The sequence below is a fragment of the Pelecanus crispus genome, chromosome 6, assembly GCF_030463565.1.
Source record: "Pelecanus crispus isolate bPelCri1 chromosome 6, bPelCri1.pri, whole genome shotgun sequence".
Taxonomy (NCBI): Eukaryota; Metazoa; Chordata; class Aves; order Pelecaniformes; family Pelecanidae; genus Pelecanus; species Pelecanus crispus.
The window spans coordinates 71,412,571-71,433,082 of NC_134648.1; the positions used below are offsets into that span (position 1 = coordinate 71,412,571).

General features: G+C 61.8%; 1 protein-coding gene across 1 annotated transcript; it reads left to right on the top strand.

Moving 5' to 3' along the window:
• Window positions 1-3,995: 3,995 nt before the first annotated feature.
• NID2 (nidogen 2) lies at window positions 3,996-20,438 on the top strand. The gene is made up of 22 exons (XM_075713069.1): window positions 3,996-4,187; window positions 4,942-5,250; window positions 8,585-8,817; window positions 9,501-9,931; window positions 10,551-10,700; window positions 10,778-11,023; window positions 11,305-11,505; window positions 11,677-11,895; window positions 12,673-12,816; window positions 13,199-13,327; window positions 13,422-13,565; window positions 13,657-13,776; window positions 13,872-14,108; window positions 14,708-14,944; window positions 15,110-15,331; window positions 15,469-15,638; window positions 16,462-16,591; window positions 16,790-16,961; window positions 18,180-18,337; window positions 18,610-18,733; window positions 19,507-19,619; window positions 20,422-20,438. The coding sequence occupies exons 1-22, from the start codon at window positions 3,996-3,998 to the stop codon at window positions 20,436-20,438; spliced, it is 4,098 nt and encodes a 1,365-aa protein (XP_075569184.1).
• The last annotated feature ends 74 nt before the right edge of the window (window positions 20,439-20,512 follow it).

Sequence of the window (20,512 nt, forward strand, 5' to 3'; positions counted from 1 at the left end):
GCAGGACGGTGAGCTGGGCTCACGCCAGCCGTGCACCTGGTGTGGATTCTCAGATGGCTTGTAGGGGCTGAGCTCCAAGCCAAGGCTGTGCCCACCTGCGCAGGCAAGGGAGCAGCTAACGGGGTTTCTCTTTCTTCTCTCTGGTTTTACAGACCCGCAGAGATGCTACTGTCAGATTTGGCTGAACTCAGCCAGCAGATTCCAGTTATTAAGGAGAGGGAAAAAAAACCCAAAACATAGACATCTCTTTTTCCTAGGACACGAGGCCAAAAAATCTTGTGCGTGCTGATTCAGGGAGCCAAGATGTGCACAACCCCTTCCCTGCAAGAGCCCTTTCCTCCCAGAACCAGAAGGATGTTTATAGGCACCCTAATTTGTTGCCCTTCCTGCCAAATATCTCAACCTCGAGCAGGACTGGTTTCCGATAACCAGGAGGAGGAACGCTCCCAGGGCATTAGTATAGTGACCCACTAACCCGGCTGGCAATGGGACGCTGCCGGCAGAGCCCGCGCCGGAGCTGGCTGAAGCCCCGCTCTTACCCTAGCCCCACACCACCCCTGCTCCTGCCAGACATCCCAAAGCACCGAACGGCTCCGGTGCATCCCGCCAGCCCTCGCTTTCTGCTGCAGCCCCCCAGCCCCGCTCTGGTCACCGGGAATCAAGTTTCCTTTCTGGGCCGCCCCAGGAGAGATGCACGTTTCCTGCTGCTTCCCTTATCTCCGCCGGCTGCAGCAGCTTCAGCAAATCTTCCCGGTGCTGCCAGGCCTTGGGGAAGAGGCTGCCGGGATTTCCTGCCCGAAACGGCCTCCGCGCCTGGGATTCGCCTGCCCTTCCTCCTCCTCGCTGGGAGCCCAGGGCGAAGGCGAGCCTTCGGCAGGGCAGGGGGTTGCCGCCTCCGCCCCGGCAGCCACATCTGGCAGGAGCACGGCCGGGCGTTTGCCGGGCACTGAGCGGTTTGTCCTGGTTTGCCCAGTTTAGCAGAGGGAGTTGCAAGTGTCCGGGGCGGGGGGGGGGGTGTCTGGGTCTGGCAGGAGCCCTCCCAAGCCCCGTCCCGCAGAGCATCCTCCACCTCCTCCAGCTTCAGCACATCTGTTTCTGCACAAAACGCCGCCGAGTAAATGCCTATTGATTTTTTTTTTTATGCCCAAGCTATGAGAAGAACCAACCCCCTGCAGGCACAGGCTCTGCTGAGGCACATGGAAGTGATTACAGGGATCAGTCCCCACGAGCATCTCCTTTCCCAGCTCATGGTGTGTGCAGAGCCTGTCCCTGTCCCCATGCACATCCCCATCCCTGTCCTTGTCCCCATCTCCGTCTTCATCCTCATCCCCATCCCTGTCCCCATTCCCATCCCCATCCCTATACCCATTCCCATCCCCATCCTTGTCCCCATCCTCAGGCTCATCCCTGTCCCCATCCCCATCATCATCCCCATCCCCATCCCTGTCCTCATCCACATCCCTTTACCCATTACCATCCCCATCCTTGTCCCTATCCTCATCCCCATCCCCATCCTCATCCCCATCCCCATCTCATCCACATCCATGTCCCTACACCCATTCCCATCCCGTCCTTGTCCCCATCCTCATCCCTATTCCTGTCCCTGTCCCTGTCCCCATCCCTGTCCCTGTCCCTGTCCCTGTCCCCATCCCTATACCCATTCCCATCCCCATCCTTGTCCCCATTCCCATCCCCATCCACATCCACATCCCTACACCCATTCCCATCCCCATTCCCATCCTTGTCCCCATCCCCATCCTCATCTGCACCTTTGTCCCTGTCCCTGTCCCCATCCACATCCCTATACCCATTTCCACCCCATCCTTGTCCCCATTCTCGTCCCCATCCCTGTCCCCATCCACATCCCTATACCCATTCCCATCCCCATGCTGGTCCCCATCCCTATACTCATCCCCATTCCTGTCCCCATCCCCATCCCCGTCCCCATCCCATCCCCGTCTCTGTCCTCGCCCCCAGGGAGGCTCCCAGCTGCTCCCGAAGCCACAGGGATGCCCGTGCCGGCGGGACCCTGTTCCCAAGGCCAGGGCCTGACTCCAGCTCTTCCCAGCTGCTGCTCTGTCAGCTGCCTGCTGCCGGTTTTGCTGAAAGGAAGGGTGCGAAAAAGCATTTTTTTAAAGATTGTGCAAAAAGCCTGGCAGCTGCCCCTTCCACGTGGCAGAGGGTCCTCAGGGCCTGCGGGGCCCCTTTCTCCTGGGCATGGGCTGGACTCGGCGCGAGGAATTTGTGGAGTTAGCAGCTCCTCCCTTGAAAACCCAAGTTAATTTACCCCTTAAAAAAAATATATTAGAAGATAGGTGTCTTCATGAAATGTCTGAGGACAGCAGCGACGGCAGCTTGCAAATCACCCCCTCCGAATGTTTCCCTTGCAGCAGCTGAGTTATTTTAGAAGGGTAACATTTCCACCCCGCTGCGGATGGCTGCGTTTGCATTTTCAAGAGCCCTCGAACGTGCCATGGGGCAGCAAGGCTGTCCTGCCCCCTCTGCCCATCGCCACCTCCTCGGTGCCACCCAACACCAGCGTTCCCGGTGGGAGGGATGTCCCGGCAGGCGTCTCACCGGGCAGAGGGGCTGCCAGTCCTTCCCGGTGCCCGATTTCCCCAGAGAGCCCCCGGGAGGGGTGTTTGAGTTTCAAAGCAAAGCCACTTTTTTTTGGCCCAGGGAACTCCTCGAAGGCCGTGGACCGCGTCCAGCTGGCCTGCACCCCGCTTGAAGCCCTAATGGTTTTCCGTGGCCAGGCGAGGAGTCTCCCTCCCAGGGCCGGAGCCGGCCAGCCGACCGCAGCCGAGGGGACGGTGGCCCATCCGGATGCGGCCCCTGCCGTCACGCTCGCCGGGGACAACTCGTCCCCAGCCCCGGCACGGGTGGGAGCTGCTTCCCAGGATATCCGGGATGCGGCGGCTCGCACACTGCCCAGGACGTTGGGGACGAGGGGCCGCAGCGACACGTTCCCATCCCCGCAACAGGGACAGGGCGGAGGGCATCCAGCTGCTTCCCCTGCGAGGATTCCTGCCGGGAATGCTACGAATGCATCCCTGATTTCTTTCTCTCGCCAGCCTACGGGGTTTGACACTTCTCTCCTTGTTATCTGACATTCCTGGGGTATGTATACGTTTCGGGACAGATGCGATACGAACGCTGGCCCGGGGCCAGGGAAGCGGGAAGCGCTTCAGGAAGATGGAGCGGAGCTTTCGGCTGCTGCCAGCCTGGATTTCCAAGGAGCGCTGAGTGAGCCCGGCTGCCCGGATTTAGGGGTGTCCTTCCCTCCGCCACGCCAACACCCCAAATCGAACCCCTCCAGCTGCCCGTCCTCGAAGCGCCGGCCCCTCCTCGAGCTCTCCGGACGGAGATGGCGGAAGATGGGTTTGAGAAAGGATAAACAGCGGTGACCCCGCACCCGGCTCCGCTCGCTGACATCCCGCCAGTTGAGCTGCACGACATATTTTGGCCGGGTGGCCGTTCCAGCTTTCCATTCCTATTCCCGGCGGGATAAGGAAGCACGTTTCTACCCGCTTTAAGGGAAAGGAGGGATACGGGTGGGGAGCAACCAGGGCCTCTCGCCCACCCCACGGCCCCTGGCCCAGATTGAGGGGGGGGGGGTTGCAGAGGTTTTGGGGGGGGTGCAGAGCGCTGGGGCACGAAGGGGGGGATCCCCGCCCTGCACCCGGGATGCCCCCGCGGTCCCCAGCTAAGGGGAGGGGGGCGCGGGGAGCGGGGGGGGGGGCTGCAGAGCCCCAGGGTGGATTTTGGGGTAAAACCGGATTGGTTGGGGACGGGGACGGGGCGCGCCGCTGGCGGGGCGGGTCCAGGCATGGACCCGCCCCGCCAGCGGCGCTCCCCGTCCCCGTCCCACCGGCTCCGGGGCTCCGGTTCCCTGCACCGGCCCGGGGCTGCCCCACCGTCTCCGCTCCGCTTCACCCCGACGCCGTCGAAGCGGGGTTACCGGCGGTGGTGGGGGGCGTCCCCCGTATAGCGGGATGCAGGCGACGGTGGCAGCGGTGCTGGTGGCCCTGCTGGCTTTGGGGACAGCCCTACCCCCGCGGGGCTTGCTGCCCCACGGGCCACCCCACGGCGATGCCCGGCTACGGCCCGGCGACGACGAGAGCTCGCCCGGGGTGCCCCTGCACCCAGCCCTGCACCTCTACGGCCGCGCTGCCCGTCGCCTCTACGTGAGTCCGGCTGGCCCTGGCCCTCCTGCCTGCCCTGCCCGCCCTTCCTTCCAGCCCCCTTCCTCCTCCCCATCACCTCCCTCTGCCCCTCCATCTTCCCATCCCTCCTCCACCCTTCCATCCCTCCCTCCTTCCATCCCTCCCTCCTTCCATCCCTCCCTCCTTCCATCCCTCCATCCCTCCTTCCCCGTCTCTCCACCTTCCATCCTTCCCCGTCTCTCCGTCTCCCCACCCGCCTCCTCTCCATCCCGCCATCCCTCCTTCCTTCCATCTTTCCACCCTGTCCCTCCTCCCGCTCACCCCCTTCCTCCCCACCCATTCCCCCTTGACACCCATCTCCCCCCAATCCCTCTCCCCACCCCTCCATATGCGTCTTTGCTGCCTGCACCACCGCACGTGGCCTTTCTCCATCCATCCTTTTTCTCCATCCATTTCCCCCCCCCCCCCGCCTCCATCACGCTCCCGCTGTCCCCTGCCCGGTGTCTCCGGCTGCGGAGGAACAAGCGGGCTTTCTCCTCCGCAGCTGTTTCCCCGCCAGCAGCGGCTGCAGCTGGGACGGCCCCTGAGCTGCAGCTCTCTGGGGGATGGAGAAGCCCGAGGTCTTTGTTTTCTCCCTGGCCGGATGGGGCCACGCGGTCTCCGGGCTCTCAGCCCTGCGCCCCACGCCACCGGCAAGGCGGGGGGACGTGGCGGGGGGAGCGGCGGTGGAGGCACCGCTGCAGCTCCTGAGCACCCTGCGCCGCTCTCCCTGCAGGTGGGGACCAACGGGGTCATCTCCACCCAGGATTTCCCCAGGGAGACCCAGTACGTGGATGACGATTTCCCCACAGACTTCCCCGTCATCGCTCCCTTCCTGGCCGACCTCGACACCTCCGGTGACAGAGGGAACATCTACTACCGGCAAGACGACTCTCCGGATGTGCTGGACCAGGCTGCGGGCTACATCCAGGCTGGGTTCCCCCGCACCGCCGGCTCCTTCGTGCCCACCAACACGTTCATCGCCACTTGGGAGGACGTGGGTGCCTACCAGGAGCTCTCGCAGGACACCAAACCCTCCAAGAAGGTGAGGCCCATGGGCTGAGGTTGGACGCCCATCCTACGTGTCGTCAGAGGATGAGCATTCCTTGCGTAGCACCCGAAACGCTCAGGCTCTTCTTTCCGGGCGGCTGGATGGTAGGTCCAGCCTCGGATGAGCACCGGGGGAGACATGGAGCTTCTCCTCTCTGCTCGGAGCTGCGGCGGTGGTGGGTCTCTTGGCTTTGCTGATGGGCAGAAGAGGTTTAGAGGTTGCCTTCAACTCCATGGTTGGAGGTGCTCGGGCTTTTCCATGCTTTTCAGGCAAAGCTTTACGGTGCCGGCGGCTCTGGATTTGCAGGGCGGAGTTGGGCCAGGGCAGCCCAGGTCACCCATCGTGCTCCTGACCTTTTGTTGCCGGTGGCTTCGGGCTGGTCCTTCCTTCTGCCGGCGCGCTGATTGACGCTGCCGGCGAGGAACCGGCTTCAGAGTTTCCACCATGGGTTGATTTTTCTGTCTGGAAAACAAGCTCGTAGGTGGTCCGCCGGGTCGGGGAGGTGACCTGTGCTCTCCACCCACGGGCTGATAAGGCTCCTGCATGGGTGGACCTTTCCCCGAAAACGCTGGATCCGCTGCTGGGGCGGGAGCCGTCACGTTAGGCTGATGCCACGCCGAGGAGGTGAGGGTGACGCTCTGCCGGGCTTCTTGAAATGAGCTGGATATGAAGAGCTGCAAGAGGAGAACTCTCGTGATGAATACCCAGAGCCGTGCGATGGGTGATGGGCTCTCGCCGGGGTGGGGTGGGCTGAACCCAAAGCCCATCAGTGGCCACCGGGTCCCCACGGGCCACCAGGAGCCGTCCCCGCCGGCCGTTCCCCCGCTCCTGGGCCCTTCGGTAGCGGGTTGCTGAGAGCGGTGGCCAAGCGAGGGAAGAAACCGAGGTTTGGAAGGAAACAACCCACATTTTTTCCTCTAATTTAAAACTTGGGAAAGCAGCTGAAGGGATGCCATCAGGGGCCTTGCAGCGACCTCGCAGCCATCAAAAATGCAGCCGCCTCTTCGCTTCCCAATTGGTTTTTTGTTTTTTTTTTTTTTTTTCCCCTCTCTGAGAAGCTGGATCGGGTTTTAAAATGAAACCGGTCTTGCTTGGAAACGAGCAGCTCCAGGGAAAGCTTCATTTGAGACGCGCTGAAACGCAGCTCGTGCCTGCGCTTAGCCAAAACTGCTAAAAAAACCTCCCTTTTTTCTTACCAACACCACTTTTTTGTTACCAAACGTGCCGTTCATTGAACCGCCACCCTCCTGCTGCTCTGAACCGGGATTTACCTCGAAGCCTTTAACCTCCCCCCCGCTTTGGAAAATCGCGGCTCGTCCTTTTTGAGCCTCGAAAGCGGAAAGTTGGGTTAAGGCCGGGGGGGTTAGAGGCTCCCCGCTCCCCTGCCTCGGGGGTCCTGCGCGGCCGGGAGGTCTGGCAGCGCTGCCGGCAGCGCCCTGTCCCCTCCAGCTCCTTGGGGACACGCTCCTACCCCCTGCGGCGACGCTTTCCAGGCCTGCGGAGGTGGGGGCCAGAGCTGACCCCGCTTCTGCGGGAGCAAAAATTGCCCTTTGGGCTGGAATTTGCCCTTTGCGGCTCTTTGGCAGGAGCAGCGAGCCGGGGGGCTTCCCCCCCGCCCCCGCCCCGCCGCCTCTCCCCGCCTCGCTCTCTGCCCTGCGTCCCGCGGTGCCAGCGCGTTGGTGTCACCCACCGGGTCCCCCCCCCTCGCCCCCCCACTGCAAGGCAAAATGGGTCCCTGCAGCTGCCGCCCCGATTTGGCTGCGTGGGGGAGGAATCCGGCCCCGGCGGCGGGGGGGGTTATGGCTTTTTGGCCGCCTTTGCGCGGGGTCTCTGAATGCCCGAGTGTGCGACGCACACAACAAGGCTCTTTATATCCCGCCGGGACGCCGGGAAACCCTGCGATGCCCCGGGGGCCCTGCGCCCCAAAATTGGGGTTGGCGCTGCCGGGACGGGCAGGGCTGGGCTGGAAGGGGGGGGAGCCCTCACCCCTCCTGCTTGAGTTTCATCATTTTTCCTTCGCTCGGGCGCCGTTCCCCGCTTGCTGCTGCCGGCAGCTCCTGGGGAAGGGCTGCTGCTGCGGGTTTAGATTTATTTATTCAGGGAGCAGAACCCATGCGGGGCGCTGGCCCAAATTCGGCAAGCGTTGGGTTTCTCCGCATTCGGGGAGACGGCGAGCTACGCGTGGGGATTCTCGGGTGGCTCGTAAGGGTTGCGCTCGCTCCCCAGCCTGCCCGCCCGTGGGTTCTCGCTGCCGTCCCGCTACCCCGACGCAGCTTTGCTCGGGGCTGGCGCGGCCCCAAGGCTCGCAGGGCTGGCACGGCCGGCAGCCAGCGTGCCTATAGCGGGACGTATGGGTGCGGGGAAGGCGGGAGGGCGCGCATGTTTTTTCCTGAGGAAACCAAGCTAAAATTGTTCGCGGGGCGGGGAGGGGGGGTGTGCGTGTGCAGGTTTTCCGCCGGCGCTGATGGGATGGAGGGGGGCTGCTGGTGTCAGGGGCAGGATGGGAGGAGGAGGATGGGAGTGAGGGGCTCCCGGGCTGCAGCGTGCCAACCCCGTGCATGGCTTACGTGGCCAGGGATGCTCCCGGGCACGGTACAGGGCTGTCACCTCCCTGTGCCACAGCTCCAAGGGACACCCCTGCACCAATGCAGCTGAGAGGGGGTGGCCTGGCTGCGTCGTGGGCTCCCGTGGAGGGTGCTGAGCATCTTCCCAGGACGTCGCGCTGGGGTTCGGCCATGCACGAGCAGCCCCTGCTCCTGCTCTTCCCCGGGAGGTGTCTGCAGGCTGATGGAGGGTTCTCTGGCAAGGCCAGGCTGGGGGAGCTGGGGGTGCTCAGCCTGGAGAGGAGGGGGCTGCGGGGAGACCTGAGTGCGGCCTGGCAGTGCTGAGAGGGGGCCCATAGGAAGGGTGGGGACAAGCTTTTTAGCAAGGCCTGTTGTGACAGGACAAGGAGTAATGGATTTAAACTAAAGAAGAATAGAATTAGACTGGATATAAGGAAGGAATTTTTTACAGTGAGGGTGGTGAGCTGGCACAGGTTGCCCAGAGAGGCGGTCGATGCCCCATCCCTGGAAACATTCCCGGCCAGGTTGGACGGGGCTCTGAGCACCCTGGGCTGGTTGGAGATGTCCCTGCTCGCTGCAGGGGTTGGGCTGGGTGGCCTCTAAAGGTCCCTTCCCACCCAAACTGCTCTGTGATTCTATGATTCTTTTTGGGTGCTTACATGCACTGAGGCAGCTGCTGTGTCCCCAGTCCCTTCCCTGTCTCAGTCCTCCGCTGGGGTCCTGCCCTTCCATGACGTCCGTCTGTCCCGTTCTCCCTTTGGCAGCTCAACACCTTCCAGGTGGTCATAGCCTACAACGATGAGGACACCTATGCCATATTCCTCTACCCCGATGGTGGCCTCCAGTTCCTGGGGACACGGCCCAAGGAGTCCTACAACGTCCAGCTGGAGCTGCCGGCCAGGGTGGGCTTCAGCTGGGGGGACGGCGACGACCCGAAGAGGGACGGGCTCTTCCACAGCCTGGCCAGCAGCGAGCAGGCTCTGAGGCAGCTGGAGCGGTGCGTGGTGCCCGGGGGGCCATGTGGGGCGGGCAGGGGGAGCAGGGGCACCTTCTTCCAGCTCCCGGAGCCTTTTAAAGGCTGGAAGAAGGAGGGGAGCGAGCTGGGGCTGATGGGCTGCGTTGGGGGGCTCACCCCTTCCATGCACAGGAGATAATGATAGGACAAGAGGAAATGGGCTCAAGCTGCACCAGGGGAGGTTTAGATTGGATATTAGGCGAAATTTCTTCACGGAAAGAGTGGCCAAGCATTGGAGCAGGCTGCCCAGAGAGGTGGTGGAGTCCCCATCCCTGGAGGGGTTCAAAAAACGGGCAGAGGTGGCACTTTGGGACATGGTTTAGTGGGCATGGGGGTGTTGGGTTGATGGTTGGGCTGATGATCTTGGAGCTGCTTTCCAACCTTAGTGATTCCTAGTTTTACTTTCATTAAAAATAATCCAGCTACCAAGCTAGGAAACATGAAATTACTACTCTCCCCTTAATTGGTTTAGTGGTGGAGTTGGCAGTGTTAGGTTAATGGTTGGACTGGATGATCTTAAAGGTCTTTTCCAACCAAAATGATTCCATGTTTCTATGATTTTGGGAGCTGCATTTGAGGTCCTGGGAGGGGTGGTACGGAGCGGGGTGGGTACTTTTGGGGGGGTTCCAACCACGGCTGCAACGGACGTGTCTGCTGTCCTGCAGGGAGAGCAACGCGGGGCTGCCCGGCGTGTGGGTCTTCCACGTTGGCAGCACAGCCCCCCTGGAGCACGTGGAGCCGGGGAGCGGTGGGGCAACCAGCCCCGTTGTGCCGCAGAGCCCCGAACCCCGTGCCCCCGGCACCGCCGACTACGCCCGCGCACTCTACAGCCACGCCGACCGCGCGTCCACGGAGCTGCCGGCGCAGGACAGCTCGGAGGCCATGTCACCGCATCCCCACCACGGACCCCGCGCCCCGGCACTGCTGGGCATCGTCCCCGAGGGGCTGCCCGCGTCCCCGGGGCAGGAGCGGAGCCGCCGGCTGCACCCCAATGGGGACGGTAGCACCGGGCAGAGCTACTCCCCCAACCACTCTTCCTACAGCTCTGGGCATCACGGCGTCGGCGTGGAGGAAGACGTGCATTTTAACCCCGACGGTGAGTGGCCGCAGCCCCTCCGATGAGCGAGCGGGGACGTCTCGTGGTGGGTGGCTCCCTAAAAAAGGCCTCTTCGCTGCAAGCTCATCTCTTCCCAAGCAGCCGGGGCTGGAGCTAGCATGGGCTGGCATTGCTCCTGCAAAGCTGCTGCTTTTCCAGCTCCTCTCCTCCCAGCCAAATCCTGCTGCCAAGGGGCTGCTGGAGCCATCCGTCCCTGCCTGCCGGGTTTGCTGCCGCTCTGCCTTGCGTGGCAAGGAGGGAAGCTCGGGGGACAGAAAGCTCGGGGAACAGGTCCCTGCTGCCCCCCCCACTGCTGAGCTGGCTGGCGAGCCGCCGTGGCACATGCCCGGGCGAGCAAAGCCCCGTCACCGGCCGGCTGTCTCCCAAAAATATGCAGGAACTCGATCTCTCGCCCTCTGTCAGATCGGCCTGAAATCAGGCAACAGGTTTGAAACCCTGATCCTCCCACGTGTGGCTTTCTTGGGAAGCGCCGCTGCCGGCTGTCCCATCTCCCCATGGTGTTTTTGGGACCGGGGTGGGGTGGGGGGGCGGGATGCCCACCCTCCCAAGGAGGGGTGGATTTGTCACCGCGTCCCCGACCCTCTCCCCTTGTCCCCAGTGTTCACCTACAGCGCAGCCAGCAAGGAGACGTGCGCCCGGCACCACGGGCGCTGCTCCCCGCACGCCTTCTGCACCGACTACGCCACCGGCATCTGCTGCCATTGCCGGGCCACCTACTACGGCAACGGGCGGCAGTGCCTGCCCGAAGGTACGTGGGGCGGGCGGCGGGGACGGGCACCCCGTGCCTGGGCGGCCACTGCCAGGGGTGCCCGTCTGTCCGCCCAGGAGCCGTGCATCGCCTCAACGGGAAGGTGAGCGGGAGCCTGACGGTGGGACGGGCGTCCGTCCGCTTCCAGGACGTTGACTTGCACACCTACATCGTGGGCAGCGACGGCCGAGCCTACACGGCCATCAGCGGGGTGCCCCAGCCCGCCGCCCGTGCCCTCCTGCCCCTCCTGCCCGTCGGCGGGCTCTTCGCCTGGCTCTTCGCCCTGGAAGAGCCCGGCTCTGAGAACGGCTTCAGCATCACCGGTGAGTGGGGACCCGGGACGTGCCCCATCGCTCCGAGGGACGCGGCTGCTGTGGGGTGGGCTGGCTCAGAGGTGGGGTGACGTGTGGCTTGGGGCAGGGTGCGGGCTGGGGGTCCAGGGCAGCCCCATGGCTGCTCCGATCACCGCCCCACATTCAGCTGGCCGTCACCTCCCTGCCGCGAGCCTTGGCGGCTGTGCCGGAGGAGCGGGGAAGGCTGCTTTGGGGATGTATTCCCTAAAAATCCTGCAACCAAACGCCGCCGGTTCCCTTTTCCTGCCCAGGCGCCGAATTCACTCAGAGCCTGGAGGTGACCTTCTACCCCGGGGATGAGACGGTCCACGTCACTCAGATGGCCGAGGGCCTGGGGCCGGACAATTACTTAAGCCTTAAGACACACATCCAGGGCCAGGTGCCGTTTCTCCCGGAGAACGTCACCGTCCACATCGCTCCCTACAAGGAGCTCTACCACTACTCCAGCTCAGGTAAGAACCCGCACTCATCCCCAGCTTCGGTTTCTCGCACGCCATCCCCGCGTGCCCCGCTCGGAGCAGCCCAAAACACCCCGTCCCCGCTGCGGTTCCCAACACCGGAGAGACATCAGTGCTGAAGCCGGTTCTCCCACGTCCCGTGGGGTTTTTCTCGCTGTCCGGCAGCCGTGACGTCCTCTGCTCACCGGGAATACGTCCTGGCCGCGGGGACCGCCAACCAGACCTTGTCCTACCGCCTGCGCCAGAACATCACCTTCGCCGGCTGCCCGCACACCCGCCTGCCCGCCCGGCAGCGGCTGAGCGTGGTGCGCGCCTTCGCCCTCTACGACGGCCAGGAGCACGCCCTGCGCTACGCCCTCGCCGCCCGTGTCGGCTCGGCACAAGGTGAGCTCCAGCACCCACCCCGGGGTGCCCACCCCAGGGTGCCAGCTCCCAGCGGGGGATGATGTCTCCTGCCCGCTCCCAAAGCTGCGGCGTGCTTGCTTTTTTGCCCCAAAACAGCCAAAAGAGAGGCCTGAAGCTGTGTCAGGGGAGGTTTAGATTGGATATTAGGCGAAATTTCTTCACGGAAAGAGTGGTCAAGCACTGGAACAGGCTGCCCAGAGAGGCGGTGGAGTCCCCATCCCTGGAGGGGTTCAAAAAACGGGCAGAGGTGGCACTTTGGGACATGGTTTAGTGGGCATGGGGGTGTTGGGTTGATGGTTGGACGGATGATCTTAGAGGTCCTTTCCAACCTTAATGATTCCTGGTTTTTACTTTCATTAAAAATAATGCAGCCACCAAGCCAGGAAACATGAAATTGCTCCTCTCCCCTTAACTGGTTTAGTGGTGGACTTGGCAGTGTTAGGTTAATGGTTGGACTGGATGATCTTAAAGGTCTTTTCCAACTTGAACGATTCTATGATTCTATGATTCTATGTGGGTTTTTTTTTTTTTTCCCCAAGCAGCTTGAGCCGAAGTGCTCCTGGCATGAGGGGCTGCAGCGGGGGTGGCACAGGGTGGCATGGGGTGGCACGGGGTGGCACGGCCGTGGGTCCCCGCGTGGGACGAGCGTGCTGCGGCGCGGCGGAGATGCCTATGTCAGATATGTGGGAATGGCCGTTCCTCGCCCCCGTCTCTCCCAAGCCTTTCCCCCCACTAACGCCCCCCCCTCGCCCGCAGACGATGCTGAGAAACCCCCGGTGAACCCGTGCCACGACAACACGCACGCATGCGGGGCGACGGCGCGCTGCCAGCCCGGCGCGGGGGTGGAGTACACGTGCGAGTGCGCGGCTGGGTACCGCAGGGACGGACGGGGCTGCCGAGGTGAGCGGGGGCTGCGGGAGGGTGCAGGGGGGAGGGGGGGGTCCGGTGCACCCCGTCCCTCACAGGGCACCGTGGTGGCTGCTGCCATTTGGGGTGCTGGGACGTGCCACAGCGTCGCGGCACCCACGGTGTCAAGAGCTCCTGGAGCTGCACCAAGGATTTGGGTGAATTACGGGAGGGGGAAACGGGGTGCTGGGGGGCTGCTGGGGTCTGGGGGTACCGGGGGAAGCGTCCCAGGAGCATCGCGGGGACAGAGGAAGTGGCAGACATAGGACAGGCAGCTTGGGGCAGGACGTCCCCCCCAGGCCAGGAGCAGTTGGACCCCCAAAAATGGGGGTGTCCCACCACCGCCGGGACACCCGCTGTCTCCCCCTTGCTCCAGAAGTGGACGAGTGCACGGAGGGCCTGAGCCAGTGCGGCCCCTTCACCATCTGCCTGAACGTGCCGGGCAGCTACCGGTGCGAGTGCCGCAGCGGCTACCGGCTGGCGGAGGACGGGCAGGCGTGCGTGCGTAAGTGCCGGCCCCACGGTAAGGGGTCCCCCCCCGAACCTCTGTGCCCCACGGGACTCGCCCCAACCACCCCCTTACCCCTCCATCCCCGCAGCGCTGGCACCAACGACTGACCCCTGCGAAGACGGGAGCCATCCCTGCGCGCCGGCGGACCGGGCACGCTGCCTGCCCCGCGCCGGCGGCCGCCCCGCCTGCGAGTGCCTCCCCGGCTACACCGGCGATGGCATCGAGTGCTCCGGTACAGGGGGCACGGGAGGGACCTGCCGGGCTGGCACCACGCAGCCGCCGGCGTGCCCTGCCCGGCTGATCCTCGTCTTCCCCGTGCGCAGACGTGGACGAGTGCGCCGAAAACCCGTGCCACCCGGCTGCCAGCTGCTACAACACGCTGGGCTCCTTCTTCTGCCGGTGCCAGCCTGGTTACGAAGGTGATGGCTTCCAGTGCGTGCACGGTAAGGCTGCCCGACTCGTCCCTGCGCCGGCTTTGCCCGGGACAGCTTCCCCCATCCTCACTGTGCCGCTATTTTGGCTTTCCCGGCGGCGGAAGGGAGCATGCAGCGGCTGACGCCCTGCCAGCACGAGCAGCTGTACCCACGGGCGGTGCCGCCGGGACCCTCGCCCGTGGGCGACGGGCACGTGCCCCAGTGCGACGAGGAGGGTCGGTACCGGCCCTTGCAGTGCCACGGCAGCACCGGGCACTGCTGGTGCGTGGACGCCGCGGGGCAGGAGATTGCCGGCACGCGGACGGCGCCGGGCAGCACGCCGCCGCGCTGCGGGAGCCCAGGTGGGTGCTCGAGGGGGCGAGGGGAGGTGGGTCGGGTTCTTTGGCATCTCGCCGGTATCCCGACGGGATCGGCGGGCGCCCGGGAGGTGTCCTGGCCGGCCGTGCGGGTTGTGCTGGGTGGCAGAAGGTGTTGAGGCGGGGCTGGAGCAGGCAGAGCCCTGCCTGTCCCTGCCCATCCCGCACGGCTGCAGCACTTTGGCCCCAGCCGCGGGGACAGCGGGGCTGCGGCGAGCGGAGGGGACCCGACCGCCCAAGTGGGGACTTTACTGCCATGGCCTGGGTGCGGGGTGCTGCCAAACGGGTGGTTGGACACTTTGGGGGGGGGGGGCTCCTGGGTCTTTAGGAGCCCTGGCCCACGGGGTTATAGCAGCAGCGGCCATTGGGGCGCCTTCTGTGTCATCTTGCGACGGACGGGATGGCCACGGTGCGCTGAGGGGGCTGGAGAGGGGCAGCCCTGGCCCCACCGGGGAGGCCAAACGGTGCCGGCACAACATGACCCAGCACCTGCAGCCCTGGGTGAAGCGGGGCCAAACCCGGGTGCCAAGCAGGAGCTGCGTGGCACCCCCTGAGCCCGGGGCGGGGGTGTTTGCTGCCGGCAGAGTCCATCCAGCAGCTGACCCCCTGCGAACACGAGCGGCTGTACCCACGGGCGGTGCCGCCGGGACCCTCGCCCGTGGGCGACGGGCACGTGCCCCAGTGCGACGAGGAGGGTCGGTACCGGCCCTTGCAGTGCCACGGCAGCACCGGCTACTGCTGGTGCGTGGACGCCGCGGGGCAGGAGATCGCCGGCACACGGACGGCGCCGGGCAGCACGCCGCCGCGCTGCGGGAGCCCAGGTGGGTGCCCGGGGGATGCCCTCCCTTCCCTCCAGCACCCCAGCACCCTTAGCACGGAGGGGCACCCAGCAAGGAGAGGGGGACCCAGGGTTCCGGCAGAGCCCTGAGTCCCCCCCAAACTTGCACGGGGGGGGGGGGGGGTGACCGTCCCCTTCCCTGTGCCAGAGCCCACAGAGCGGCCCCGCACCATGTGCGAGCGCTGGCGGCAGAGCTTGCTGGAGCACTACGGGGGCAGCCCCCGCAGCGACCAGTATGTGCCGCAGTGCGAGGCGGCGGGGGGCTTCGCCCCGCTGCAGTGCCACGGGGACAGCGGGTACTGCTGGTGCGTGGACGAGAGCGGCAGGGAGATCCACGGCACGCGCTCGGAGCCCGGCAGCACCCCGCCATGTAAGAGCTCAGCACCCCAAGCATGACCCCCCTCCCCTAATCTAGCACGGCGCAGGCTCCCGGAGCGGCACCCGAGCCATCTTTCTCTCTCTGACGTGTCCCCCCCCGCCGCCATCCCGGCCCCGTTTACGTGCCAGGTCTCCCCAGCGTCGCACCGCCCAGCGTCAGGCCCTCGCCTCGGCCCGACGTGTCCCCACCGGCCACGGGGACCTTTCTGCTCTACGCTCAGGGACAGCAAATCGGCTACCTCCCGCTCAACGGCACGCGGCTGCAGAAGGAGGCGGCGAAAACCCTGCTCTCCCTGCATGTACAGTATCCCCAGCGCTGGGGTCGGGGGGCAGGAGCAGCGGAGGGAGTTAGGGGCAAGCTGATGGCTGCAGCTCTGGGTTTTGCCTCTCCTGGGATCGCCCTTGTCTGAGATGTGATGGTTTGAGCTGGGGGGGGGGGGTCACCTCTTGAAGGTGGTTTGTGGGGACATCGGCTGTGCCGGCTGCCTTGGTGCTGAGGTGGAGGAGCGCTCCGGCCGCCCCCCCGCAGAAGGGCAGGTCGCAACCTGGGGCTGCCTGCGAAGGGAAGGAGCACGGGTGCTCGCAGAACTCCCCTGGCCATCGCTCGCGGGCCCCGGGCTGCCAGCTGCACCTCTCTACTGCAAAACTTGCTTTTTCCCTTCCTCGAGCTCCTCCGTGGCCACGTGGCATCTCCAGCCAGGCCAGACCGAGGGAGAGGAACGCTGAAAGCTGGGCCACGGCCTTCCCTGCACCCCAGGGAAATGAAACACCTTGCCAAGTATTCCCTTTCCCCATCCTGAAGGTCATTCCTCGGGCTGGCTTCGCTGTCGGAGCAGGCTCTCCTTGAGCCCAAGGGTTTCAAACCCATCTGGACGTGGGTGTGTGCGACAGCTGGCCTAAAAACCTCTGCGGCAGGATGCAGCCGGGGGTGTGCAGTAGGAGCCCGTCGGCATTGGGTTTTGCTGGGGAAAAGGAATTTTCAGCGTCATTCCCCATTGCTGCATCTTGCAGAGCGCCCCGGGCAGCTCCCAATGCCGGCTGCTGGGATGAGGGTGCTCACTGAGCCTCCCGGCCGTGGCCCAAGCAGGATTTCACCCCGTGTCCCTCTCCCAACCCTGGCAGGGCTCCATCGTGGTGGGGATCGACTATGACTGCCGGGAGAAGACGATCTATTGGACTGATGTAGCCGGCCGGACCATCAGCCGGGCGAGCCTGGAGCCGGGCGCGGAGCCGGAGACCATTATCAGCTCAGGTGCGCTCCCATCGCCGGCGACATCCGCCCAAATCCGCATCAGCAGGTCCTCGCCGCTTCGTGCCCATGGCGGCTCTGGGGCCATCCTGCTTTGGGGTCCTCCAGCTGCGCTCACGTCCCTTGGCTGTGGGTCGGGACACCGTGACGGGGCCGGGAGCCGCACGTCCCCAGCCGCTGACCGTGTCCATCCCTCCGCAGGGCTCATCAGCCCCGAGGGGCTGGCGGTGGACCACTTGCGCCGAGACATGTTCTGGACCGACAGCGGCCTGGATAAGATCGAGAGAGCCCGGCTGGACGGCTCCGAGCGGCGGGTGCTCTTCGACACAGAGCTCGTCAACCCCCGGGCCATCGCAGTGGACCCCGTCCGAGGGTGAGCGGCAGCGTTTCGGGAGGGATTTGCACGCAGGGCTTTGCAAGGTGCCGGCAGGACGGCACTTGCTGGATTTGCGGTAGGAGCCGTATTTGGGGGAAAAACGAGGGGGGCTGTTTGCCTCCGGCCAGGTGTTGGCGGTGGGACAAGGCAGGACCCTCAGAGGAGGGTCAAGCACACGCAGTGGTGCCAAGGCCCCGTCCTGACCCTGGGAGCAGCTCTCCTACGTTGCACACCCCGTAGGAGGGCTTGGCTCTGTTCCCCACCTCTTCTTTTATTTAATAATTCGGGATTTGGCTAAACCTGCTGTTTCAGTGTCAGGATGTACATTATTTTTAAAAGCTTTGAAACACGCCTGGCGTTTGAAAACACAAGCTGTGCCTCTAGGGTGCTGTTGCAATACAAAATGTGCTACTCCTAAGACTCTCCCTTGTCTAGGAGCTACAGTTTGGGTCGTAAACATGTTTGACATCGTTCTGGTTTTCTTTTAGAGGTTTTTTTCAAATCAAATAAAGATTTATTTCAGGCCCTGTTAAAGGGAAAACCAGGCCTCTCTCCTGACAAGAACCAGTAACAAAGAGAAAGCCAATAATCATAGAATCATAGAATGGTTTAGGTTGGAAAAGACCTTGAAGATCATCCAGTCCAACCATTAACCTAACACTGCCAACTCCACCACTAAAACAATTAAGGGCAGAGTCGTAATTAATTTCACGTTTCCTGGCTTGGTGGCTGCATTATTTTTTAATGAAAGTAAATCATTAAGGTTGGAAAGGACCTCTAAGATCATCAGCCCAACCATCAACCCAACACCCCCATGCCCACTAAACCATGTCCCAAAGTGCCACCTCTGCCCGTTTTTTGAACCCCTCCAGAGATGGGGACCCCACCACCTCTCTGGGCAGCCTGGTCCAGTGCTTGACCACTCTTTCCGTCAAGAAATTTCTCCTAATATCCAATCTAAACCTCCCCTGATGCAGCTTGAGCCCATTTCCTCTCGTCCTCTCGCTTGTCACTTGGGAGAAGAGCCCGACCCCCCCTCCCTGCCCCCTCCTGTCAGGAGCTGCAGAGAGCGATGAGGTCTCCCCTCAGCCTCCTCTTCTCCAGGCTGAACACCCCCAGCTCCCTCAGCCGCTCCCCATCAGCCTTGTTCTCTAATCTCCTACCACTCCTTACTGTTGCGTGTCCTGTTTGTTCATTATACAATTATCTCCCAAGCAACCTTTACTGGACGGACTGGAATCGCGAAGCACCCAAAATCGAAACTTCCACTGTCAATGGAGCCAACAGGAGGGTCCTGGTGAACAAGGACATCGGGTTGCCCAACGGCCTGACGTTCGACCCCTTCGCCAAGCTGCTCTGTTGGGCAGACGCAGGTAACGTCACCGAGGACGGATCAGACTGCGACACACTAAGCCTCGAGGGGAAAACCAGCTATAAATATCTTTAGCCCATTGCTGCCTGTGATCCTCTCTACCCCCTTCCACTGCCCAGCCCCAAAGGACTTGGTGTGATGGGGTTGGGGGACTCGCAGCGCGAGTTGCTTCTCCATCCTTAGGCTGAGAAGCTGTTTCAAAAATTAGTGAATGCAAAGAACACGTTCGGTGGGGGTTTTTTGTGGCCTGGTAACTGTCTTGTGTTTGAAAAGGAACGAAGCACCTGGAGTGCACATTCCCCGACGGCACGGGCCGGCGCGTCATACAGAACAACCTCAACTACCCCTTCAGCATCGTTAGTTACGCCAATCACTTCTACCACACGGACTGGAGACGGTAAGGAAAGAAAACCTGCTCCCTCCCATGGCCAGGAGCGCTGAGCTACAGCAATTCCTAGGGCTCCGCTCCCCTAAGCAGCCGGGAGCCAGCCTCTACCACTCCCTACCCGAGTCGTGCTAGCTTGGAGGGGCTTTGAGCCAGAGAGGGGAAAACAAATGCTGTCCCCAGCCTGCTCCCGAGTCCCGGAACCTCACCGGAGCACTCTCTTGGGTCTCCTGCAGTGCCACGTTCAGCAACAGCCACTTGTAAATCTCGATGCAGCACGGTTGTTTAGACCCAGCTTCCTGGGAGGGACAGAAATAGCGGTTGTTTTGTTATAAAATGACAACTTGGCACAAGTTTCTGCATCTAGATTGAGTCAAAGGAAAGATTCTGTCCTCAGTTGTTCCCTCTCCCCTGCCACCCAAGGCCCTCGGCATCAGGAACTCGTCTCTATCCCCACTCCAGCTGGAAGCTCTCAAAACTTCAATCAAATCTTAGCAGATTACAACCAACACTTAAACGCTCACCACGCTTGGAGGAGACTCTCGGGGAGATAATCTCTCCTTGGAAGGCTGTCTCTGTGACTCTGCGTCACCAAAGAGAAATGCGCTGAATGAGCTGGATGTAGATTTTACGGGGCAAATTTCTTTCCACTTGTTCTGCAGGTGTTCCCACCAATCTTTTTAGCTGCCTCTGTTCTTAAATGCATGTAAATGGGGTGGGGGGGTGGGGAAAAACCCCACAAGTTTCACAGATGAGCAAAGCACTTCTCCCCCTTTTATCACCAGGGATGGTGTGATAGCTGTCGATAAAGAAACCGGCTCCTTTACCGATGAGTATCTTCCAGAGCAGCGATCCCATCTCTATGGAATAACTGCAGTTTATCCCTACTGCCCCGGAGGTAAAACACATCAAAACCCACCCCCTCTTGACTGTCTGACGGCTGCCGTGCGCTTGGCACACTAAAGATGTCCGTTTCTCTCCGCAGCAAGGAAATAGTAACCGCTATTTTGAGAAACAACCATCTTTGCACCCAAAAGAACTTCAGACCCAGAAAACCGTCACTGCATACAACCGATGGGGCAAACCCTTAACCGAAGCCAATGAAGCGACCTACTTTCCTGCAAAAGATTATCCAGTATTTTTTTGAAGTTATACCTCAAGTCTTTACTACTGTATTTTTTAAAAAGTGAAAAACGTTGATATAGTAAAAAACAATGGTCCTGTGACTCTTTGGCCATTAATCTAACTCTTGCTTATGCAAGCAAATTTAAAATGTAGCTTTCTTATTCAAATGTTTTATTTTATTGGAAGAAGAACGGATTAATTTTGAATAGTTTTGACAATCTGACCAACAGGTCCTTTTATCAAAAAAAAAATAAGTGCATACAGGAAGCTTTGGATGCAGTATCTTGCTGGGTCTAAGTAATCTACAGCCCTGAAGACAGAGCCTGCGTGTGCTCCAGAAGTGTGCAGAAGAGTTATGTGATACGGCAAAGGCATTGAAGTTTTTTTCCAGAAGACAATTCTGTATTTTCACCACTGCCTCAATGCATGTCTTTTAGTATTTATATTAGAAGAATATGCTAGAATTGATTTGTTCATGCTTGTTGGTTCTTCTAAGTGCCTTCATAGACCTACCCAGAGTAAACCAATACATGTTCAGAAATGCCATTTACGTTGTAACGCTTCACTTTTTCTAGGTTACTTCAATAATTGAATAAAATGGTTGGTTTAAGTTTCCCTCTGGATTTAGGTTATTTTTTTTGTTTTGTTTTTAAATATTTCAGTTGC

Excerpts from the sequence above, each read along its gene's own strand:
- NID2 (XM_075713069.1), top strand. The coding sequence starts at position 3,996 with ATGCAGGCGACGGTGGCAGCGGTGCTGGTGGCCCTGCTGGCTTTGGGG. Across the intron at positions 4,188-4,941 it reads GCGCTGCCCGTCGCCTCTAC|GTGGGGACCAACGGGGTCAT; the intron begins GTGAGTCCGGCT and ends CTCTCCCTGCAG. Across the intron at positions 14,109-14,707 it reads GCCGCGCTGCGGGAGCCCAG|AGTCCATCCAGCAGCTGACC; the intron begins GTGGGTGCTCGA and ends TGCTGCCGGCAG.